Source organism: Trichophyton rubrum (assembly GCF_000151425.1).
Source record: "Trichophyton rubrum CBS 118892 genomic scaffold supercont2.13, whole genome shotgun sequence".
NCBI classification, from domain to species: Eukaryota; Fungi; Ascomycota; class Eurotiomycetes; order Onygenales; family Arthrodermataceae; genus Trichophyton; species Trichophyton rubrum.
In genome coordinates, this window is record NW_003456416.1 from 159,943 (window position 1) to 177,937 (window position 17,995).

Here is a 17,995-nt window from a genome sequence, read left to right on the forward strand (position 1 = left end):
GTTTTTGGGTTAGGTGACTTATTTGGACATACATAGAGAAGTAGGGCAGCTGCACCCAAGATGGCGGTGAACCACAACGTGGTATATGAAGGGGAGTGGAACTTGAGCATCTTTTGCCCTCAAATGATGCGTGGACTAGGCGATGCAATGATGGAATAGAAGATTACTGACCGTAGAGGCTGGCTTCGACCCACGTTGGGATATTAATATCGTTCGTCCTAACTACGGACTCCCCTATCTACATCAGCCTAGAGGTGCAAGGAACTAAGTGGCTAGCCATCCTGTTGCCAGAGCTATAGGCAGGGTTTCCGGACTTATGGGAATTCAACCCATGGACGTTAATCTTGCCGGAGTTCGATATGTAATTGCAGCTGAGAAACAATTCGCTTGAGCTTGCTGCGCCGATAAAATACATAGTGTAATAATGGTTTACGTGATACAAAATACGTACGATACGAAACGCCAAGAATCCTTTATTTTTGCTAAATTTTAATTTAAGTTTGTTTGTCAAACCTTCCCGAGCCTCGGGGCCGCCAAGCTTGGAAATTTTAAACTAAAGTTACTCTGGGCTTGGTACGCTTTAGGTCAGGCGCGCTTCTCTTTCCCACGATAACTAATATGTTGATATCCCGAGCAACCCTTGTGTTCGATGCCATCCATTTTTACGGAACGGCGTATAACACCGTGAACTTCGTCTTTAATCACGTTTTTATTAGAAGTGGGTACCATTGTTCCTTGTTCCCCCGTTATCTACCGGCAGTTGCTTCAAGCAAGCAAATAATGGCCTAGCAATACTAGGCTTGCAGCTTTAGTTACTGCCGTGGTGGGCCATATCGTTTGTTTGTAAGGTAGTTATCTAATCTAGCCAATCGATTTCTCACTCTACACCCGCAGGCCGAGAGAGATACTCAAGATCGCTCCCCCTCTCCCCTTCGCTATTAAATATATTAAGAGAGGCACGGTTGATTATTGGTGTAGCCGCATCTTACTTTAGCACAAACAACCAGTTGTTATATATAGCGCCGAGAACATGATTACTAGATACGGTGAAGGACCGCGATTCTGTAGTCTAAAACATAGTGGATTTATGAGTATTGGATACGTCGTCGATGCTATGTCTATATGTCACTACACGAAAGCGTCATCAGGGAAATCGAGACACAAACACGAGGCTGGTGGCCAGGTCGGAAAATAAACATAGCGTGATCAAAGCCTGATGTCTCACCCTTCGTAGAATTAACGCAAGGGGTTTCAAATGATTGGCATTTCTTATCATTCGGCTTGGTTAAACTACAGGTAGTTGTCAGCAGCTTTTTTTTTTTTTTTCTCTTTTGGCAGGGTAGAGTCATTCCATACTTACATTAAGCATGACCTTTTCAAGTACTGGGCTCTTTGTAATTTCGAAAGTATCTCTGATGTAATCCAGTGAAAGTTCGAAGGGCTTCGCAGTGAGATTTGGGATGTATCTTCCAACCAAAAGTTCTGAATCAATCGTAGAATCATTGATATGTTTTTGTAAGAAATGCCGAAAGGAGTCCACTCCAGGTTGCAACAGACTGCTATGGAACGGCACATTTACTGCCAGTGGGATAGTTGCTAGACCCCGTTGGAGAGCAATCGGCCTTTGTGTCTGCTCTAAAGTACTATGTTTCCGTATAAAGTTGTGCACATCCTGCGACTCAGACATATTTAGGCCTCCAGACGCTAGAGCATTCATTACCGCTGTAAGAGTTGCAAGTCCTTGCAGCTACAAGTACAGTTTGTTAATCTAAGAAAATTGGAAAGTCATTTTTTGGAAAGAGCACTTACATCACCAGCACAAACGTACTGCACATTTAGAACATTGTAATTAACAATCTCTAGTAGTCCGCGCGTATGTCGAGAAATCTCTTGCACACACCAGTTCAGATCAACCTCAGAAAATGTTTTCGAGACTCGGGTTGGATTAACTGCACACATGGAGTAATTTGTTGCACCGTTGGAGTCACGGTTAACGGCGTTGGACATCGTTAATCCGCGGTAGAACACTAGTGCAGCCATCTGCTCGATGGTGAGAATCTTTCCTACCGCAACTAATGCCACGTATTCACCAAGGGAGTGGCCAGCAAATAAAGATTCTTCCTTAACAACCCCCTTACTACGCATGTCTTCGAACCGGGCAATCTCCATCAAAGCTAGAGCTGGTTGAGTGAATTGGGTTTCATGTAAGAGACCACTGGTAGAGCGAAATGTGTAGGACCTAGTACAGCTTGTGATGGTCGGGAACAGTGGCTTTGGAGTGAGCACCTCATTTTCACCTTTGCTGTCAAGTATGAGAGCCATATAATTATCGCGTATTTTGTGGCCCCTTGCACCTCCAAAATGAATGGTTAAGTGCTTAGGATTCTCACGAACGATATCGAGTATCGAAAAACCTGGAAACAGAGAAATCAATAGTTAAATACCTAATCATCAATAAGTATTGCATCTAGAATGGAGTGACTTACCATACTGATTGATAAAATACCGATCAGCTAAGGTCCAGACGGCTTGGGCAGCAGGACTTGTTTTGTAAAGCTCCAACCCCATTCCCGGTTGCTGACTCCCTTGGCCAGTGAATACATAAGCAGTCGTGGGCTGTTCAATTGTGGCCCGAGCAGATAAAACCTTCATGCCAGAGACTGCATTTTCTGCCTTCACGGAGATCATCAACTGTCCCCGACACATGCCAATGTGATCTATTGAAACAGACAGTCTATCTCCCTCAAAAACTTTTCCCTCAAAAATGCAAGACCAGGAGCGCATTCGAGATACGTCATTGTCCGCGACGTATGATTCGACAAGGCCACGGACAAATCCACTGGTGAACATACCATGAGTCACTCGACCGCGATATCCAGAGTATAAAGCAAAGAGTTCAGACACATGGATTGGATTGGAGTCTCCAGAAGCTTGGGCATAATCAATACCCGAGCTAGGAATAATCACTTCAACACCTTGTGCGAGCTGACGGAAGTGTTTTAAGGTGTTATGCTTATCCTTTACGCTTGATCCACGACGATGTAAGTAATCAGTTATTGGGTTTTTCTTATATGATTCAGAAGAAAAGTACACAGATCCAAGGGCTGTGGTATGACTTGGAGCGTGTTGATGGACAGCTTGACCTTCAACCTCGAGATGGGAATAGGTTTCTGAATCCTTAAAAAAGTACCGACTAGTAATGTGAAACTCAATTTTTTGACCGAGATAGTGCGTGAGATCTGCATTCTCATTTAACTGAAACCATTTTCTGGCCTTTAATAGTTCAATGTCTTTCATTGAAGCTATTTGTACCAGGAATTTTTCCTCAATTATCTCAAATGTTGATGAATAATCCGTGTATACCCCAGGGATGATAAATTCGCTCTTCAAGTGAACAACTGGAGCACCATCTCGAAGAATTGTCGCTTCAACCCCAATAATTTTTCCTGACCCTTTCTTTATTTTGACTGCAGTGAGCTTGCATTTTGACGAGACAGAATCCCCTTCACTGATGGGTTTAACTCCTTCGTGTAGACGAAACTCATTAGTGAGATGTAATAAGTTAAGTATGTTTCCAGGAGTGGACGTGGAAAATAAGCATCTCATCATTGGTTTCCAGGCAATTGCAATGGCCAAGTCGAGCGGCGCGTGTAAGAGGGTTTTCGACGGGGATATATAGTATTGATTATAATTGCAGATACTTTTAGCAAACAGAACAATTGTATCTCGGTTTAGAATAGCGTCTTCACCGTGGAATACCGTGCCAGGCGTTGCAATTGTCACTTGCTCTCCAATCCAAATGGATTGGTAGAAGCGCCTTGATTCCACAATGTGATCCTGGGTGTATTCAATTATCCTAGGAGATCTGAATCTTGGTTGATATTTGAATTCAAAGTCCAGACACAGTGTAGATCTATCTCCCATTAAATGGTTAGAAAGGGATAGGATGATCCTCCCCTCTAGCCCCTTTTGTATGGAAGCAGAAGCTATTGTAGTCCTTGAACATTCGTTCGGGGTATTTTGTAAGTCCCCAATTTCTTTAATCATCATTATACATTGTTCAGGGGACGATGGATTATGAAGCTCGACGACGCGGCCAGGTTTAGGGGCGAAGACCTTCCTTATTGGATTGTTCACCAGAATGCCGTTCCGGACGATGTCTGGTTCCGTCAATATTGAGACGCACCATGCTACATGTGTTGTACCAGCTAGAAACTTTATCCAATCATCATGGCCAGGTAGTTCGGATTCAGTACTTGCCAGCGAGTATCTCACCAATGTTCCATTCTCCGATACGTGGACAGTAACTCCACGTGGTAACAAGGGCATCTTCTGAATACCTGCTGCCAGGTTTGATGATGATTGAGAAGGAGTAAAATCAAAAATAGTCTCGTTCGCACGGGTCTTTGTGATAAAAGTATCGTGAATGCCATCCAAGATGCTGCTCACAGGTTCATCCACTTGGCGAGTATGCCGAGCAGCCACAGGGCCATGGAGAATGCATATGCGTCCAACATCCTGGCCTTGAACGGCCTCAAGTCGCTCAGATTGCCATAGTGAATCCTTTTTAAACCAATATTCAAAGTCTTCATCCAGTTGTAGAATATAGGGAACGGGCTTCCGTCCTCGGCGTTTCGAGAGCTCAATCACATAGTCGGCGTCGGCGGCGGTGATAACATCCGTCACAGCGTGTGGATATTGAATCAATAGCTCCTCAATAAGCGGGTGAGGTTGATCCAGTTGCCCACCGTCATGAAGAACTGCTCTGCCGTCATCAAGATGCGTGCTTTTATAGCCGTTGCGAGTGTTGCTTCGTTGTAGTCGCTCCTCCAGTCGTCGTATCCAATCAAATACGAGTAACCTAAAGTCATCGTGAATCCACTCACGTGACCGTCTCAAATATAAAAGGTCAACCAGACGTCGAACAACTTCTGCATAAGTCATCTCGGTCAAGTCAACCGCCTTGCCGTCAGAATTGGAGCCAAACCACACTTTCTGGAAGTCATTGTTGAGCCGCTGGATGTAATAGTCTTTACGAATGAGTAATTCCTCTTTTTGCTTCTCACGGGGCAAGCTAAAGACGTTCCGGTCCAGTTCTGCCCATAACATCACTCCTCGTGTTGCCAGCTTGTGAATCGGCTCCCCCATCTCGGACCTGACGCTTATAATTCCGCCTGCTGGCCCGTAGCTAGTTTCCTCCCAACGTGAATCTGGCACTCCAGGGGCGTTGCAAATAGCTCGCTTCGCTTCAGGGCTGGTGTGGGCTTCTCTTGCGGCCATCACGCGACTCCCAAGCAATATAGCATCAAACGGCATGGGGGGATAGCCATATCTTTTTGACCATTCCCCGGAGAGATATGGATATGATTCATCTCCATCTCCAAAACCACTACCTGCAAGCAAAATGACATTTGAGTGCTCTCGAATCTGACTATACCTACTAAGAATGGGCTCATGGAAATCTTCGAATGAGTGATGGCCCCCACCACGCCCTCCAGTCCACTGGAGAAGAATGGAACAGCCTGGATTAGCCCGTGCAATTCCCAGAACAGCGTCAATAGATTCCTTTGAGCCTGGCTTAAGACCAATATGTGTCAGAGACATATCAGTGATATAGCCTCGAACCGTGTCTTCAGAAGGGACGCCTGCTCCGATGGTCAAGCCAGTGATAGGAACGCCGTCTCTGCGCAGTTCTTGCAGCAGTGGGATCTGCCATGCCATTGCCCTCGGGTTGGCATAAATAACATTGCACGTAATTCCACGGCCGGGTGAAATTCTGGCAGAAAGGGAGAGTATCCCATTCCGCATACTATCGGACTCTGAGAACCCCCCGCAAGCTAGTTCGGCATGATAACCAGCGTTCATTATCGCTGCCACTAAGTCTGGTGCTGTTGTCGTTGGGGTCATGCCTGCTACCATCACAGGAGGGGAACCAAAGAACCGGCTGAACTTTGTACTCACTAGCTCTGCGCCATCAGATGATGTTCGGATAAGGCGAGGAGCATATTCGTCACCCCAGATAGCGCTATACTTAACAGGATAGTAACGAGCATATAATTCACCCATGCCGCCGAAAAACGAGCTAGCATCACGGTCTGCTCCCACAATTATTGTTCTTAATCCTGTGCCATCCCTCTGCTGATGGATTAGTCTCCCAATCCCTGCGCTCCCTCCGGGACCGAAATCCAATACATGAGTAGCTCCTATCAGGGCCATATTCACAACGCTCTCCCACTGTACGCGTTTGGTACATACCATTTGGACCAGCTGGGGAATAATGTTGTCACAGTGTTGTAGGTTATTTCCTGCCTCTGTATCAAATACAGGGAAAGCGAGGGTACATCCTTTCAACGAATGCGAAGTAAGATCTTGAATTATCATCTTTTGCGCCTCCTCGAGATATGGAGAATGAAATGGTGCCGTGATAGGCAAAAAGGAAGCACTTATCACCGGTGGACGTTGACTAAACAAGACTCGTGATTGATTGATGGCTTTGGAGGCTCTGATATCTTTCAGTTGGATTTTCTTTTGTAGCCCTTTCAAGGATAGTGGGGAACCGACAACGACAAATTGTTGTGGTCCGTTTATCAAGGCAATATGGAGCGCGTCCGACGGTTGCAGATAGTGGTTCAGCTGGTCAATATCACATTGGAGCGTATCATGAGAAAGCCCCTTGACGCTTAGCATATATGATGATAGCTGCTCCCTATGTGTTATTGGGTGTAGGTTAATTTGCTGGCATCTACATCCGATCCAGAACAGTACCTCCATCCCCTGCTGAGCTATGGTGTAAAGCGAGTCCCATGAGTCTGCCACTGCGATATATGATGCCACAATGATACCCTGAGAATGTCCAATTGCTCCTGAGAAGCTGCTTCGTAGTTCGCTTGGCGAGAGTTGAAGATTTACGCAGGCCACGGCGTAGGCGACAAACTGAGAAAGCCCAATCAGGGGAAGGCTGACCGCAGCGCTAGTCAGGTAATTCCAATCAGGGCGAGAGGTTTCCGTGGTCAACCACTTTTCAACGTCGAACCCCTGTGAATAAACGTCCTTGACTCCATCTTTGGTAGCAAGGCTCCTGAGAGTGGTAGCCATGTAGTGCACAAACGCTTGAATGTGGTGTTGATAAATCTGGTAGGTTTCGAGTAGCTCGTTGAAATAGGCATCGAAACCTTGCCCACCGAAAAGCGCAAACACTTTTGCATTCCCCGTCTGGACATCCATTATAAGTTTGCTATTCCCGGGCGAAGGTTTGCATTTTGTGAAGGCACAAAGGCGAAAATAAGATCTCAGAATTGAGGCTCTATTGCCAATAGCGGAGTCCATTGATGTCAAGACAGTGTTGATGTTCTCATTGCCTAATATATTTTCCTGGATGTTTCTGAGCCCTTTTGTTAAGATGGTCATATCAAAGTTGTGGCTGTTGGAATCCTCGTTCGAACGGTCCATGGTGTATTCCAAGAAAGCCAAACATAGATCGAGTGCTGATGAGTACTTTGCGGTATCCTGCTTTGAAAAGGCCTCCTGAAGATCCCGACCACGTACAGCCATGCTATGGGGAACGTCAAACTCGCACTGGACATCGCCATTTTGAAGCAATATTTTACACACTGGAGAATCATGGTCGATTTGCTGCTGGTCCCCCCAGGAGGTTGTTGTTGAGCCTGGTTCGTGAGTGCTCAGTACGGACCACGGACTCTCCATATCGAATCCTTGGGTAGCTGTCAGTTCAAAGAATTGATATTGTGGTACGGACAAGAAGTTGTTTTGGCCATAACCTCATCATCACCTCATCATACCACTATATTCTATTTGCGAAATCTATGTGGTTAAATGTCTGCTCAATTCTCCTACTTTGTAGGTAGTCCCCAGGCCAGCCAGTATGTTCCTGCCTATTTACGAGATCAAGTATCACTTGATTTTGCAACACTACCTCTGACCTAGAACGGAATAATTCACGGCATGTCCTTCGGCTTGTTACCCAGCCCCCAACAGTCAGCAATCCTGCCGGTGATTGCTTATCTAGAAGGATCGCACCACAGTCTACAGCCTCCGGTCAACATGCTATAATGGGTAAAAATTTACTCAAAAAACTTAACTGCAGCGTCATGCATTCTAGGGGGCCAGGCACATTGTCGCTAGGAAAGTTTACAAATAAGTTACTGGTAATGCCATGGCATCAGCCCTGGCAGCAGGGCTATACTCCAGTATACTTCGTGGGTTGACAGGCATAACCGACCCCTCCCTGTACAATGACACGTCCGCATCCCTGACATTAGTGAATTACAATAACTGTCTTCTTGGCCTGCAAATAATAAGTATATGTATATATGTATATACATATATTTCTTTTTTTTTTTTTTTTCTTCCTTTTTCCCTTACCGAATACCCCATTGGGATAGAAGCAACAATCATCAGCAGTTCTGACTTCGCGCCCTTGCAATAAGCCTCAATGGAGACTGGACTGATGTACGACCCTGGCACAATTTATGGCTACCCGTAAGTCAGCTGTACTTTATCAATAATTACCAATAACTTGGTAAACGGTATGGCTGGGGGCCCGTGGGGTCTGGTTCCATTTATTCCCAGAGAACTTTACCGGTGCTGGTTCAACAGCGAGCCGGAGAAATCGGATGATGGTGGAGCCAGATAGTTAACTCTCCGGGCATCTCGAGGTTACATCTGGATTATCGGTTATCGACTGCAAGTAGGCCTGAGCCTTGCAGCTTATGCTCCCAATCTCCGTCCATACATTTTTCCCCTCCCGTTTATGTCAATAGCTGACATGAGTGAGAGTGCCATTCCTCAAACCACAATGTCGCTTCTGGGTGCATTCGGATCGGTTGGAGGCCTCAGCGCAACTCCGTTCATTTTATATGCTATATTGGCGGTGTTCACTGGCATTTTATTGATTAATATAAAGGGACTCCCGGGGTTTTGGCATGTATGTTTCTTGGAAGTTGGGGGCTATGATTATTTCGTTGCCGACTTACCGGTTGTTTCACATTCTAGGTACGGCTTTTCAAAGGGATCACAACACAGCTTTTCCATGCCAAACGGCGGAATTTCCACCGTGATAACGACTGTACCGCTGGCTCCGGCATCACCAATGCCTCATCACCCAACTCTGACCAGCCGAATGGCGTTCCCCAACTATTCTCCTATTTAATTACCGAGCACCGCAACTTTCCCATCGATTGTGACTATAATATGCACAAATCCAACAGCACATTCTTCTCTGACCTTGACATAAATCGAACTCAGCTACTCCTGAACATTTTGGGGGGTTTTCCTCGCTGGAAAACTGCAGATGGTACAGCGTCGCCATCAAATGCAGAGGGTATAAACGCCGTTAATAAACAGGACAGGCCAAAAAGGGGATCTCACCAGGAGAAGTCGCTGGGGATAGCGCTGGGTGGAGTGTCATGCATGTTTAAGAAGGAGATAAAGCCGTTTCAGAAATATGAAATATGGTCTCGAGTGATTTCCTGGGACGAAAAATGGTTGTATGTCGTCAGCTACTTCGTCAAGGATGGAATGGATAAGTCGGCTCTGCGACCCTCCTCAGCTAAGTCTCAACGTACTGGGAGAGAAGGAAATATATCGAGTCTCGATGCAAAAAATTATATTCTTTCTTCTTCCTTGAGTCGATATGTTTTCAAGGACGGCCGGCGAACCGTTAAGCCACAGGACGTGCTTGTGTATATGGGACTATATCCAGATGGAAATGCTGAGGCATCGACGGAAGAAGTGGATGGGGATTCTACTAGCGAGAGTCTGGCAATGATTACAGAAAAGAGAAAACGGGGGCTTGAGGCGGTTAAGCACTTTTCTGAGATGGATTCCCTTCCTTTGCATTTTGGAGATACGATGCCATCGGTTCTTGGACGATATATGGATCTATAATATCTCTTACTTGCAAAAAGCATTCTGTTAAACCCTCTGGCTGAACACATCTAGACCGACTGATACTCCCTAATGACGCTATAGCTAGATATTCACATGCAACTGTCGGAAACTAAACAAGATCATTATGATTGCTGCAAAGTACACCATCGAATAAATCCACGTTGAGCACCTGGCATAGGCATATAGAATGTTTCTATCAAGTGGGAAATAAAGTTAAAGGAATAGCTGCCTCAGATAGAAGGAAACCTCACGCCTATTAACCATCGAAAAGAAGGGACAACAAAAAAAGAAGCAAAGTTTGCGTCTCATCATGAATATGAGTTTAAACAAAGAATTTAAGAATACTATCTATACGGAGAGGGTGCCCGGTGTCGGAATGGCAACATCTCATCTCCCACAGGGTCCGAACTGGGTATTTTCTGCAAATCCGAAGACTTTCGCCGGCTGCAGCAGGTGCAGCAGGCACAGCAGAATATCTTACTAATACCGCTGGAAGGCATTTTGGCATCAGGGCCCCGTATGATTTTTCCAGGGTGGACAACGTTCCATGTTCCAATGGCGAAGAGCATTGGAACGGCATCGAAGACGTACATGTACCACTCGTGGTGCGGAATAGGATTTGAATCAGTGTGTCCGGACGAGAATTCTATCAAACGATAGACGATGCGCATGGTAATAAAGAAGAGACTGATGTAAAGTGAGTATAAGAGAGGCCTCCAGGTTCGCTTGGAATCTTGCAGTCTTCCAGTATGCTCGAGGTGGAGCATTTGACGGTGGAACTGAATGGCGAGGATGAGGAACAGGATGATGAAAAATTCCTGGATCCCAATGCCACCCATGTATATATGGATTCCTCGCATTGCGGCCTCGGGTGTTTGTCCGGGCCCAGCCATGCCGCCACCAACGAGCTGGATGATAAAGGCAATGAAATCTAGAACAATGAAGATCTTCGCTAGTATTGCTGGTTTGAAAATGCCGATGGTTCGACTGGGGATGTAGAAATGGATCATACGAGCAAGAACCATGTAGTCAAAAGCATTAACCCCTATGAATGCTGTTAGACGGGTCGCAAGTTTAAGCAGGACGGAGGGAGGAGAGGGAGCACTATACACAAGGGCGAGAGCAGAATAAATAACTGAGCCGTTGTTGCCAGGCCGGAGCTCTGCTGGTCGCGAGTACCTGCTGACCGGGCGACGAACCCTATGCATTCCCAGGTGGCTCCCATCAAGATAACCCAGACGAAGCCAGCTTTATAGATGGTAGCCTGCACAAAGTGTACTACCATCACCGCGCCAAATAGGACGGAAAACGCAATGGCAGCCCCGAAAGACGGGTAGTAGAGGTAGAGTGCGTTGCATTCCGATGGTGGCACCCAGCCATTCTTGTCAGGGGCGATGGTTGGAGTGCAAGTGTTGACGGGCAGGTCAAGCGACAGGCTAGGGATGGAGACAGGAGGGATTGAAACCGGGGGGATCGAGATTGAAAATTCTCGCCGTTCAATTGTCGCTAGTGATGTAGGCGTTGGAGACGGAGTCTCAGCAGCGGCATGAGGAACGGTGCCTTGTGGTACAGCGGTTCGTACAGGCGTTGGTACAAGCGCTTCCACGCCGGACAGCAGGAGAAGTAGAAACGGTACGGAGCGCAGCATCGTCCCTTACTCGCTCTCTGCCTCGCTCACACGGTATGTGGTGTATCGTAAAGACACAAGAAAAAGAAGGTCAATCACAGCAGACAAACGAGAGGCATGAGGGTATTGAATGAAGGACAGCGTTAAGTCAAAACAGGACAAGTAGTTGAATCGAAAGGAGCGCAGCTCGGTGATGGATGCACAGCAGGACAATTATCCATATTGCAGCAACCGCCGATATGGTTAAATATCTTCAACGCTCTGCCCATTTCCTGCAGCCCTCCTTCAATTTGATGTGATTGTTCTTCCCCGGGGGGCTGCAAGCCAAACAAACAATCCTGGCTAAGCGCCGGTGATTGGGGCGCAGGCTGAACAGGGTCTGGCTGTAACAATGAAATTCGCCCTGAAAATAGATCGAGTGGCCCAGCAGGTTCCGTTACCATGCCCATGAGGGACACGCGGAGGGGTACGTGGTTATTGTGGCATATTCCCTGCGAGCAGTCGCATCTTCGTAGGTCTCTTGCGATTAAGGGAATTTATACCATCTGTACGCAGGTGGTAACTATCATGGCTGGCCGATAGTTAACTAACCAGATATTTGAACCAAGATTAGACAAACAGATATCCACACGGGGTATGTACATGCCTGGCTGGCACCGTTAAGAGAGAGTGTGCCCCTGACGCGCAGCTGAGGACATGTGTGGATGGTCCATGGCCAACTGTCGAGACCCCCTGAAGGGTCGCTTGCAGTAATAATATGAATCCTTCAACCACCGTCCGCGATGCTCCGGACAACCCGGTTCAAATAGTAATATCTGACAAGCGAGCTCACCAACGAGCCAGGCCAATCCGGCCAACCAGCTGTTCTGGTTACGCAACTCAGGGCCAGGTCAACAGGTAACCAACTGGCTGGCCGGCACAGACTCGGTACCGAGCTGAGCAAGGGGACCGGGAGGTTTCTGGCCGTCCAACTGAGCCAACAGCAGGAGTTCCAGCTAGTCATTTAACGATTGATGGCCGCGTAGTCAACTACTTTAACCAGACGAGACGCATAGCAGACATAGACATCGCATTCTTTGTATGTGAGCCCTGCTATCAGATTGGAATGAGCTGCACCATCCGTGCCGAGGACGCATTTGGGCCTGCAGCGGCGCCAGAGTGCCTCGATGGCTTCGACTTCACGCTGCTGTTTGAGGAGTCCTTCTTCTCCATCGGCGTGTGCAGCGCCATGCTGCTGTCGCTGCCGGTGCAGCTGGCCCGGCTGTCCCATCAGCATAATCGCCACCAGCAGGCGCCCGCCGGCCCTCTTCTCTACTCCAAACTGGTGAGCGGCCGTAGACACAGTAGTTGAAGAATCGGACCGTCTGATGATGCCCTGCTAGACCGCGCACCTCGTCTCGACCGGCATCAAGCTCGTCCTCGTCGCTCTCGTGCTTGTCCCCGGGCGAGCGCTGGCGACCCGCGCAACCGTTGCAGCTGTGTCGATAGCCGCCGCAACGTCTGCCTCCGTCGCCGTCCTGTCGTACTGGCAGCATCGCCGGTCGCCGCGGCCGTCCACGCCCGTCTCGCTCTTCCTGGGGCTCTCGCTGCTGCTCGACGCCGTGCGGGCGCGGACGCTGTGGGCGGTGCAGCCGCGGGTGTTCTGCGCCGTGTTCATCGCCGGCATCGTGTCCGACCTGGCCAAGTTCGTGCTTGAGCTGCTCGGGCGCAGAGACGATGGCTCTGATGGCCCCGGGCGGCTCCCGGCAGAGACCGTCGCGAACGTGTACAACCGCAGTGTCTTCTGGTGGCTGAACCCGCTGCTGCTCCAGGGGTTCCGTGAGATCTTGCAGGCCGAGGAGCTTAGCGCTATCGATCAGCGTCTCAGGGGCGGCGAGGACTCGTTCCTGGGCCAGTGGGAAGCTGGTACGTCCAGACTACTAGTGAACTGCCTGTTGATTATGAGTATCTCTGGCTACCTGTTTATGAGTGATGCTAACTCGCTGCTGCAGCAAAGGTCAAGTCCCCGGCGGCGCTGGTCCGTCTGCTGGCCGCTCACCATCTATGGGCGGCGCTTGCTGCTGTGATCCCCCGTCTCTGCCTGACCGGACTCACCTTCACGCAGCCGTTCCTGCTGGCTCGCATCGTGAGATATGTCACGGAAGAGGCAGCAGACGACGACGACGGACTGGCCAGCCGCTACGGCTACGGCCTCATTGCAGCAGCCTTGCTCATTTACATCGGCCTGGCGGTGGCCACCACCAATACCCAGCACAAGACATATCGCCTTATTACGATGCTACGCAGCAGCCTCGTCCCGCTGATCTATACCCAGACCTTGCATCTAGACACCTCTGCGGTGCGTGATTCCGCCGCACTCACCTTGATGAGTGTGGACATTGAGCGTATCAGCTCAGGGCTACGCTATTTCCATGAAATATGGGCGAGCCCGATAGATATCGGCCTTGCTCTCTGGCTTTTGCAGCAGCAGCTTGGAGTCGCAGCTGTTGCCCCTGCGGCAATCTTTCTTGGTAACTAAAAGCTCCCTCGTAGCCTGCAATCGCCAGCTAGGTCAACTGGATAACTAGTCACTAACCAGAATTCCCCCCGTCTTTACAATAGTATGCACCCTTTCTGGACTGCTTGTGGCAGCTAGCATGGGCGCCCGCCAGCGACAGTGGCTAGAGGCCATTCAAAATAGAGTGCATGCCACCTCGTCAATGCTAAAGAATATCAAGGAGATTCGGCTGGGCGGGTTACAGAGCCACGCGGCAAAGAAGCTGCAGGAACTAAGATCAAAGGAAATATCAGAATCCCGCCCCTTCAAGAAAGCGCTGGTTATGATTGTCACACTGTGTAGGCCGAATTCTCCAATATAAAAGCCTGGATACGAATACACTAACACACCTATCTAGCCTTCACTACGGCAGCAACTGGGCCTCTGCTAGCGTTCACCATGTACACGCTTCTGGCGTTGAGGAACGGTTCTCAGGTATTGGATTATGAAAAAGCCTATACCTCACTGTCACTACTAGCGCTTCTGCAGACTCCCATGGCGCTTGTTTTAGACGCCATTGCTGGGTTTGTTGCCGCCTTTGGAGCAGTTGAACGTATAGGTGAATACGCTTCGAAGCCAGCTACCAACGCAAGCAAAGCATCCAGCGCTGAAATGATTCCTCTATCAATACCAACAAGGCCGGACACATACGAAGAAAAACGAAAAGAAGTTTTTGTTCGGGCTCAAGGCTTCAGTGCTGGCTGGAATGCCGATTTGCCTTTTGTTATCAAAAATCTGGATTTTGAAATTTTGCGTTCGACCGTTACTTTCATCGTTGGACCGGTCGGATGCGGGAAGTCAACACTGCTGCATTCGATTCTGGGTGAGGTAATGCATACTAATGGCTCTCTCCAAAAATCAGTTACAAGGGTCGGTTATTGCTGCCAGGAACCTTGGATTACAAACGACACCGTTCGAGATAACATTATAGGCTCCAACCTCTTCCAGCCGACTTGGTATGACCAGGTGATAGATGCTTGCGTGCTGCGAGATGACCTCCAAGGATTTCCTTGCGGAGACCAATGGATCGTCGGTAGTGGTGGAATGGCCTTGAGCGGCGGCCAAAAGGCTCGACTGGTGAGCAACAATCGCCGTTCAGTCCTTAGCAATTTTGATAGGCATAAAAAAAACTGATATTTTCATACAGGGGATCGCACGAGCACTATATTCAAGAGAAACGCTCGTACTGCTAGATGATGTCTTTTCCGGTCTGGATGCAAAAACTGAGGAGTTAATATTCCACAATTTATTTGGAGAACATGGCCTCCTGGCAAGGGAAAATATCACTATAGTTTTGGCTACAAATGCCGGTAAGTTCATCCATGAAGTTCAATACTTAACTTGGTTTTGGAAACACTGATAAGCATGTTCGGATGATAAATCGTGGCTGACCACTATTAGCAGTGAATCGCCTCAACCACGCAGATAATGCTATATACCTTGATGCTACCGGCAACAAAGTGAGCAAAAATGATGCCTTGGAAAAAGAATCGTCAGGCGGAGTAACTTTGGCAGCACCATCCGAGAAGCGAACTTCGGCCGGTCAATCCCATGAAAACCACATAGGGGCTACACCCGAACTCTCTAGCGCCAGACCTCTAACTGCATCTCCTCAAGAAAAGGAACGACGGGTTGGCGATACGACTGTCTATAAGTACTACATACAAGTAGTTCACTTTATGAGCGCAGCTTTCTTCGCTGCGGTCTGCGTGGTTTTTGTCCTCGGTCTAACCTTACCACGTCAGTCACCTTGTTTTTCACTACACGCTGGATAACTGCTAACATAGCTAAATAAAGATTTTGTCATAAAATGGTGGCTACAACGGGACACGGAGTATACTATTTCCCATATTGAACTATACCTGGGAATTTACGCTGGGCTTGCTGGAATGGCAATCGTTTCTCTGGCTGTTGCTGCATGGTACGATTCACCAATCTGGAACCACTACAGTTGCTTACTTGAAATACACAGGTATCTGACCGAGCACATGCTACCGAGAGCTTCGAGACAATTCCACGAAGGCCTCCTGAGTACAGTCGTGGATGCACCTCTGCAATTTTTTCTAAGTACCGACATGGGAACCACCATCAATCGGTTTGCTCAAGATTTACAATTGGCAGATATGGAACTTCCCCTAGCTCTCTTCAACACGACTGTCGAACTCATAACTTGCCTAGTCCAGCTAATCATCATCGCAGTCGCGTCGAAATACATTGGTGCCGCTATACCAGTTATTCTAACCGTCTTCTATCTGATTCAGAAGTTTTACCTGCGCACTGCGAGACAACTGCGACTGCTTGACATTGAAGCTAAAGCCCCCCTATTTTCCAAATTCCTAGAAACTTTGTCTGGCCTCGTTACGATCCGGGCATTTGGTTGGCAGAAAGATTATGAACATCATAACAACCAGGCGCTTAATGATTCACAGAAGCCATTTTATCTATTATTCTGTGTCCAGCGCTGGCTCAACCTTGTGCTTGACCTTGTGGTCGCAGCTATTGCTGTCATAGTCGTCTCAATTGCGGTGCGGACTAAGGGAAAGGTTGATGCCGGATCTACCGGCATCGCTCTAGTAAACATTGTCCAGTTCAGTACTACTATCAAGAGCTTAATGGCCAACTGGACTCAGCTTGAGATATCCATTGGCGCTGTCTCCCGCATTCGCTCATTTTCGACTGATACCTTGTCAAGCCGACCACGAGAGCGGTCCCCTGAATTGAAAGACGAGACAACTGAGCCTACCATCTCGCCTTCTTGGCCGGAACATGGGACTATTGAATTTCGAGGGGTTACTGCCGAATATGAGATTAACTCTACGCCAGTCATCAAAAATTTAAATCTATCGATCCATAAGGGCGAGAAAATTGCCTTGTGTGGGAAAAGTGGAAGGTAAGCTAACTAGATGTTGATTATTTCATTTCATTTTATTTTATTTTTATTTTTCTGGCAAAATATCTCATCATCCTCATGGTAATGTGTGGTTTTTAACAAGTCTCTGCACAGTGGAAAATCTTCAGTTATCTCTGCGCTATTCCGTATTTTACACATCTCTGAGGGAAACATAATCATAGATGGTGTCGATATTTCAGATATTCCCCAGGAAATCCTTTATACCCGTCTTGTCTGTGTCACCCAGACACCATATCTCATACAGGGAACCGTCCGTGAGAATGTTGACCCATTCGGGACTTCCAGTGATGAGCAGGTAAATCAGGTTTTGAAAGAAGTGACACTCTGGGATACAGTCGTAGCTCGGGGAGGTATCGAAGTTCAGCTATCAGACGAGCTATTCAGCGTTGGCCAAAAACAGCTACTTTGTCTTGCCAGGGCAATGCTACGACCCGGATCCATTTTACTTCTCGACGAAGTCTCCTCGAGTGTTGATCTACACACGAATAAACTGATGCAAAGTATCATCCGGAAACACTTCGCGACACGAACTGTCATCACAATTGCACACCAGATATTTACTATTCTCGACGCTGACCGTGTCGCAGTCATATCTAACGGAGAGATAGTCGAGGAAGGCCAACCAACGGAATTATTTGAAAGGGATCCCCCGGGGCCCTTTCGCATTCTTGCTGCAGCAAATATGAAGCTATGACGTGTGAATGCTCACAAGAGATATCAAATAACAAATAATGATTCTCCCCATTCATCTAGGTAGATTACGCTATAAAGAAAGTCATTGCCGACAGTCTGGACCGCAAAAAAACTTACTCAATCCTGCTTTCCCATCCTTTCCTCTACCTAGGATACTACACAGGGTTTGCCCCATGGATCCCTACAATCGCCAATTTTCCTCAAATTGGGGAAGTGGAAGATTTCGAGACTATAATTGATGAGCTTCGCTTCCAGTAACTCTGGTCCTTCACTCTGGCCCTTCGGACAATGTACCGCTTTTGGATATATATGCAGAGCA

The 17,995-nt window shown here is 47.7% G+C and overlaps 4 protein-coding genes across 4 annotated transcripts; 2 read left to right on the top strand and 2 right to left on the bottom strand.

Annotated features, from left to right (window-relative positions):
• Positions 1-1,345: 1,345 nt before the first annotated feature.
• TERG_08296 (uncharacterized protein) lies at positions 1,346-8,334 on the bottom strand (the record flags this gene model as incomplete). Its single annotated transcript, XM_003231161.2, has 3 exons — positions 2,487-8,334; positions 1,810-2,414; positions 1,346-1,747 (listed from the first exon to the last, which is right to left on the bottom strand). Exons 1-3 carry the CDS (start codon positions 7,702-7,704, stop codon positions 1,346-1,348), a joined length of 6,225 nt encoding a protein of 2,074 aa, XP_003231209.1. The 5' UTR covers positions 7,705-8,334.
• Positions 8,335-8,815: 481 nt separating this feature from the next.
• TERG_08297 (uncharacterized protein) lies at positions 8,816-9,906 on the top strand (the record flags this gene model as incomplete). Its single annotated transcript, XM_003231162.1, has 2 exons — positions 8,816-8,944; positions 9,013-9,906. The coding sequence occupies 2 exons, from the start codon at positions 8,816-8,818 to the stop codon at positions 9,904-9,906; spliced, it is 1,023 nt and encodes a 340-aa protein (XP_003231210.1).
• A 347-nt stretch (positions 9,907-10,253) lies between these two features.
• On the bottom strand, positions 10,254-11,557 carry TERG_08298 (uncharacterized protein; the record flags this gene model as incomplete). Its single annotated transcript, XM_003231163.1, has 2 exons — positions 10,254-10,954; positions 11,020-11,557. 2 exons carry the CDS (start codon positions 11,555-11,557, stop codon positions 10,254-10,256), a joined length of 1,239 nt encoding a protein of 412 aa, XP_003231211.1.
• Positions 11,558-11,910: 353 nt separating this feature from the next.
• Positions 11,911-17,677, top strand: TERG_08299 (uncharacterized protein; the record flags this gene model as incomplete). Its single annotated transcript, XM_047748920.1, has 10 exons — positions 11,911-12,860; positions 12,919-13,441; positions 13,528-14,046; positions 14,138-14,371; positions 14,431-15,149; positions 15,220-15,382; positions 15,474-15,812; positions 15,870-15,993; positions 16,045-16,962; positions 17,077-17,677. The coding sequence occupies exons 1-10, from the start codon at positions 12,642-12,644 to the stop codon at positions 17,675-17,677; spliced, it is 4,359 nt and encodes a 1,452-aa protein (XP_047604912.1). The 5' UTR covers positions 11,911-12,641.
• Positions 17,678-17,995: the final 318 nt, after the last annotated feature.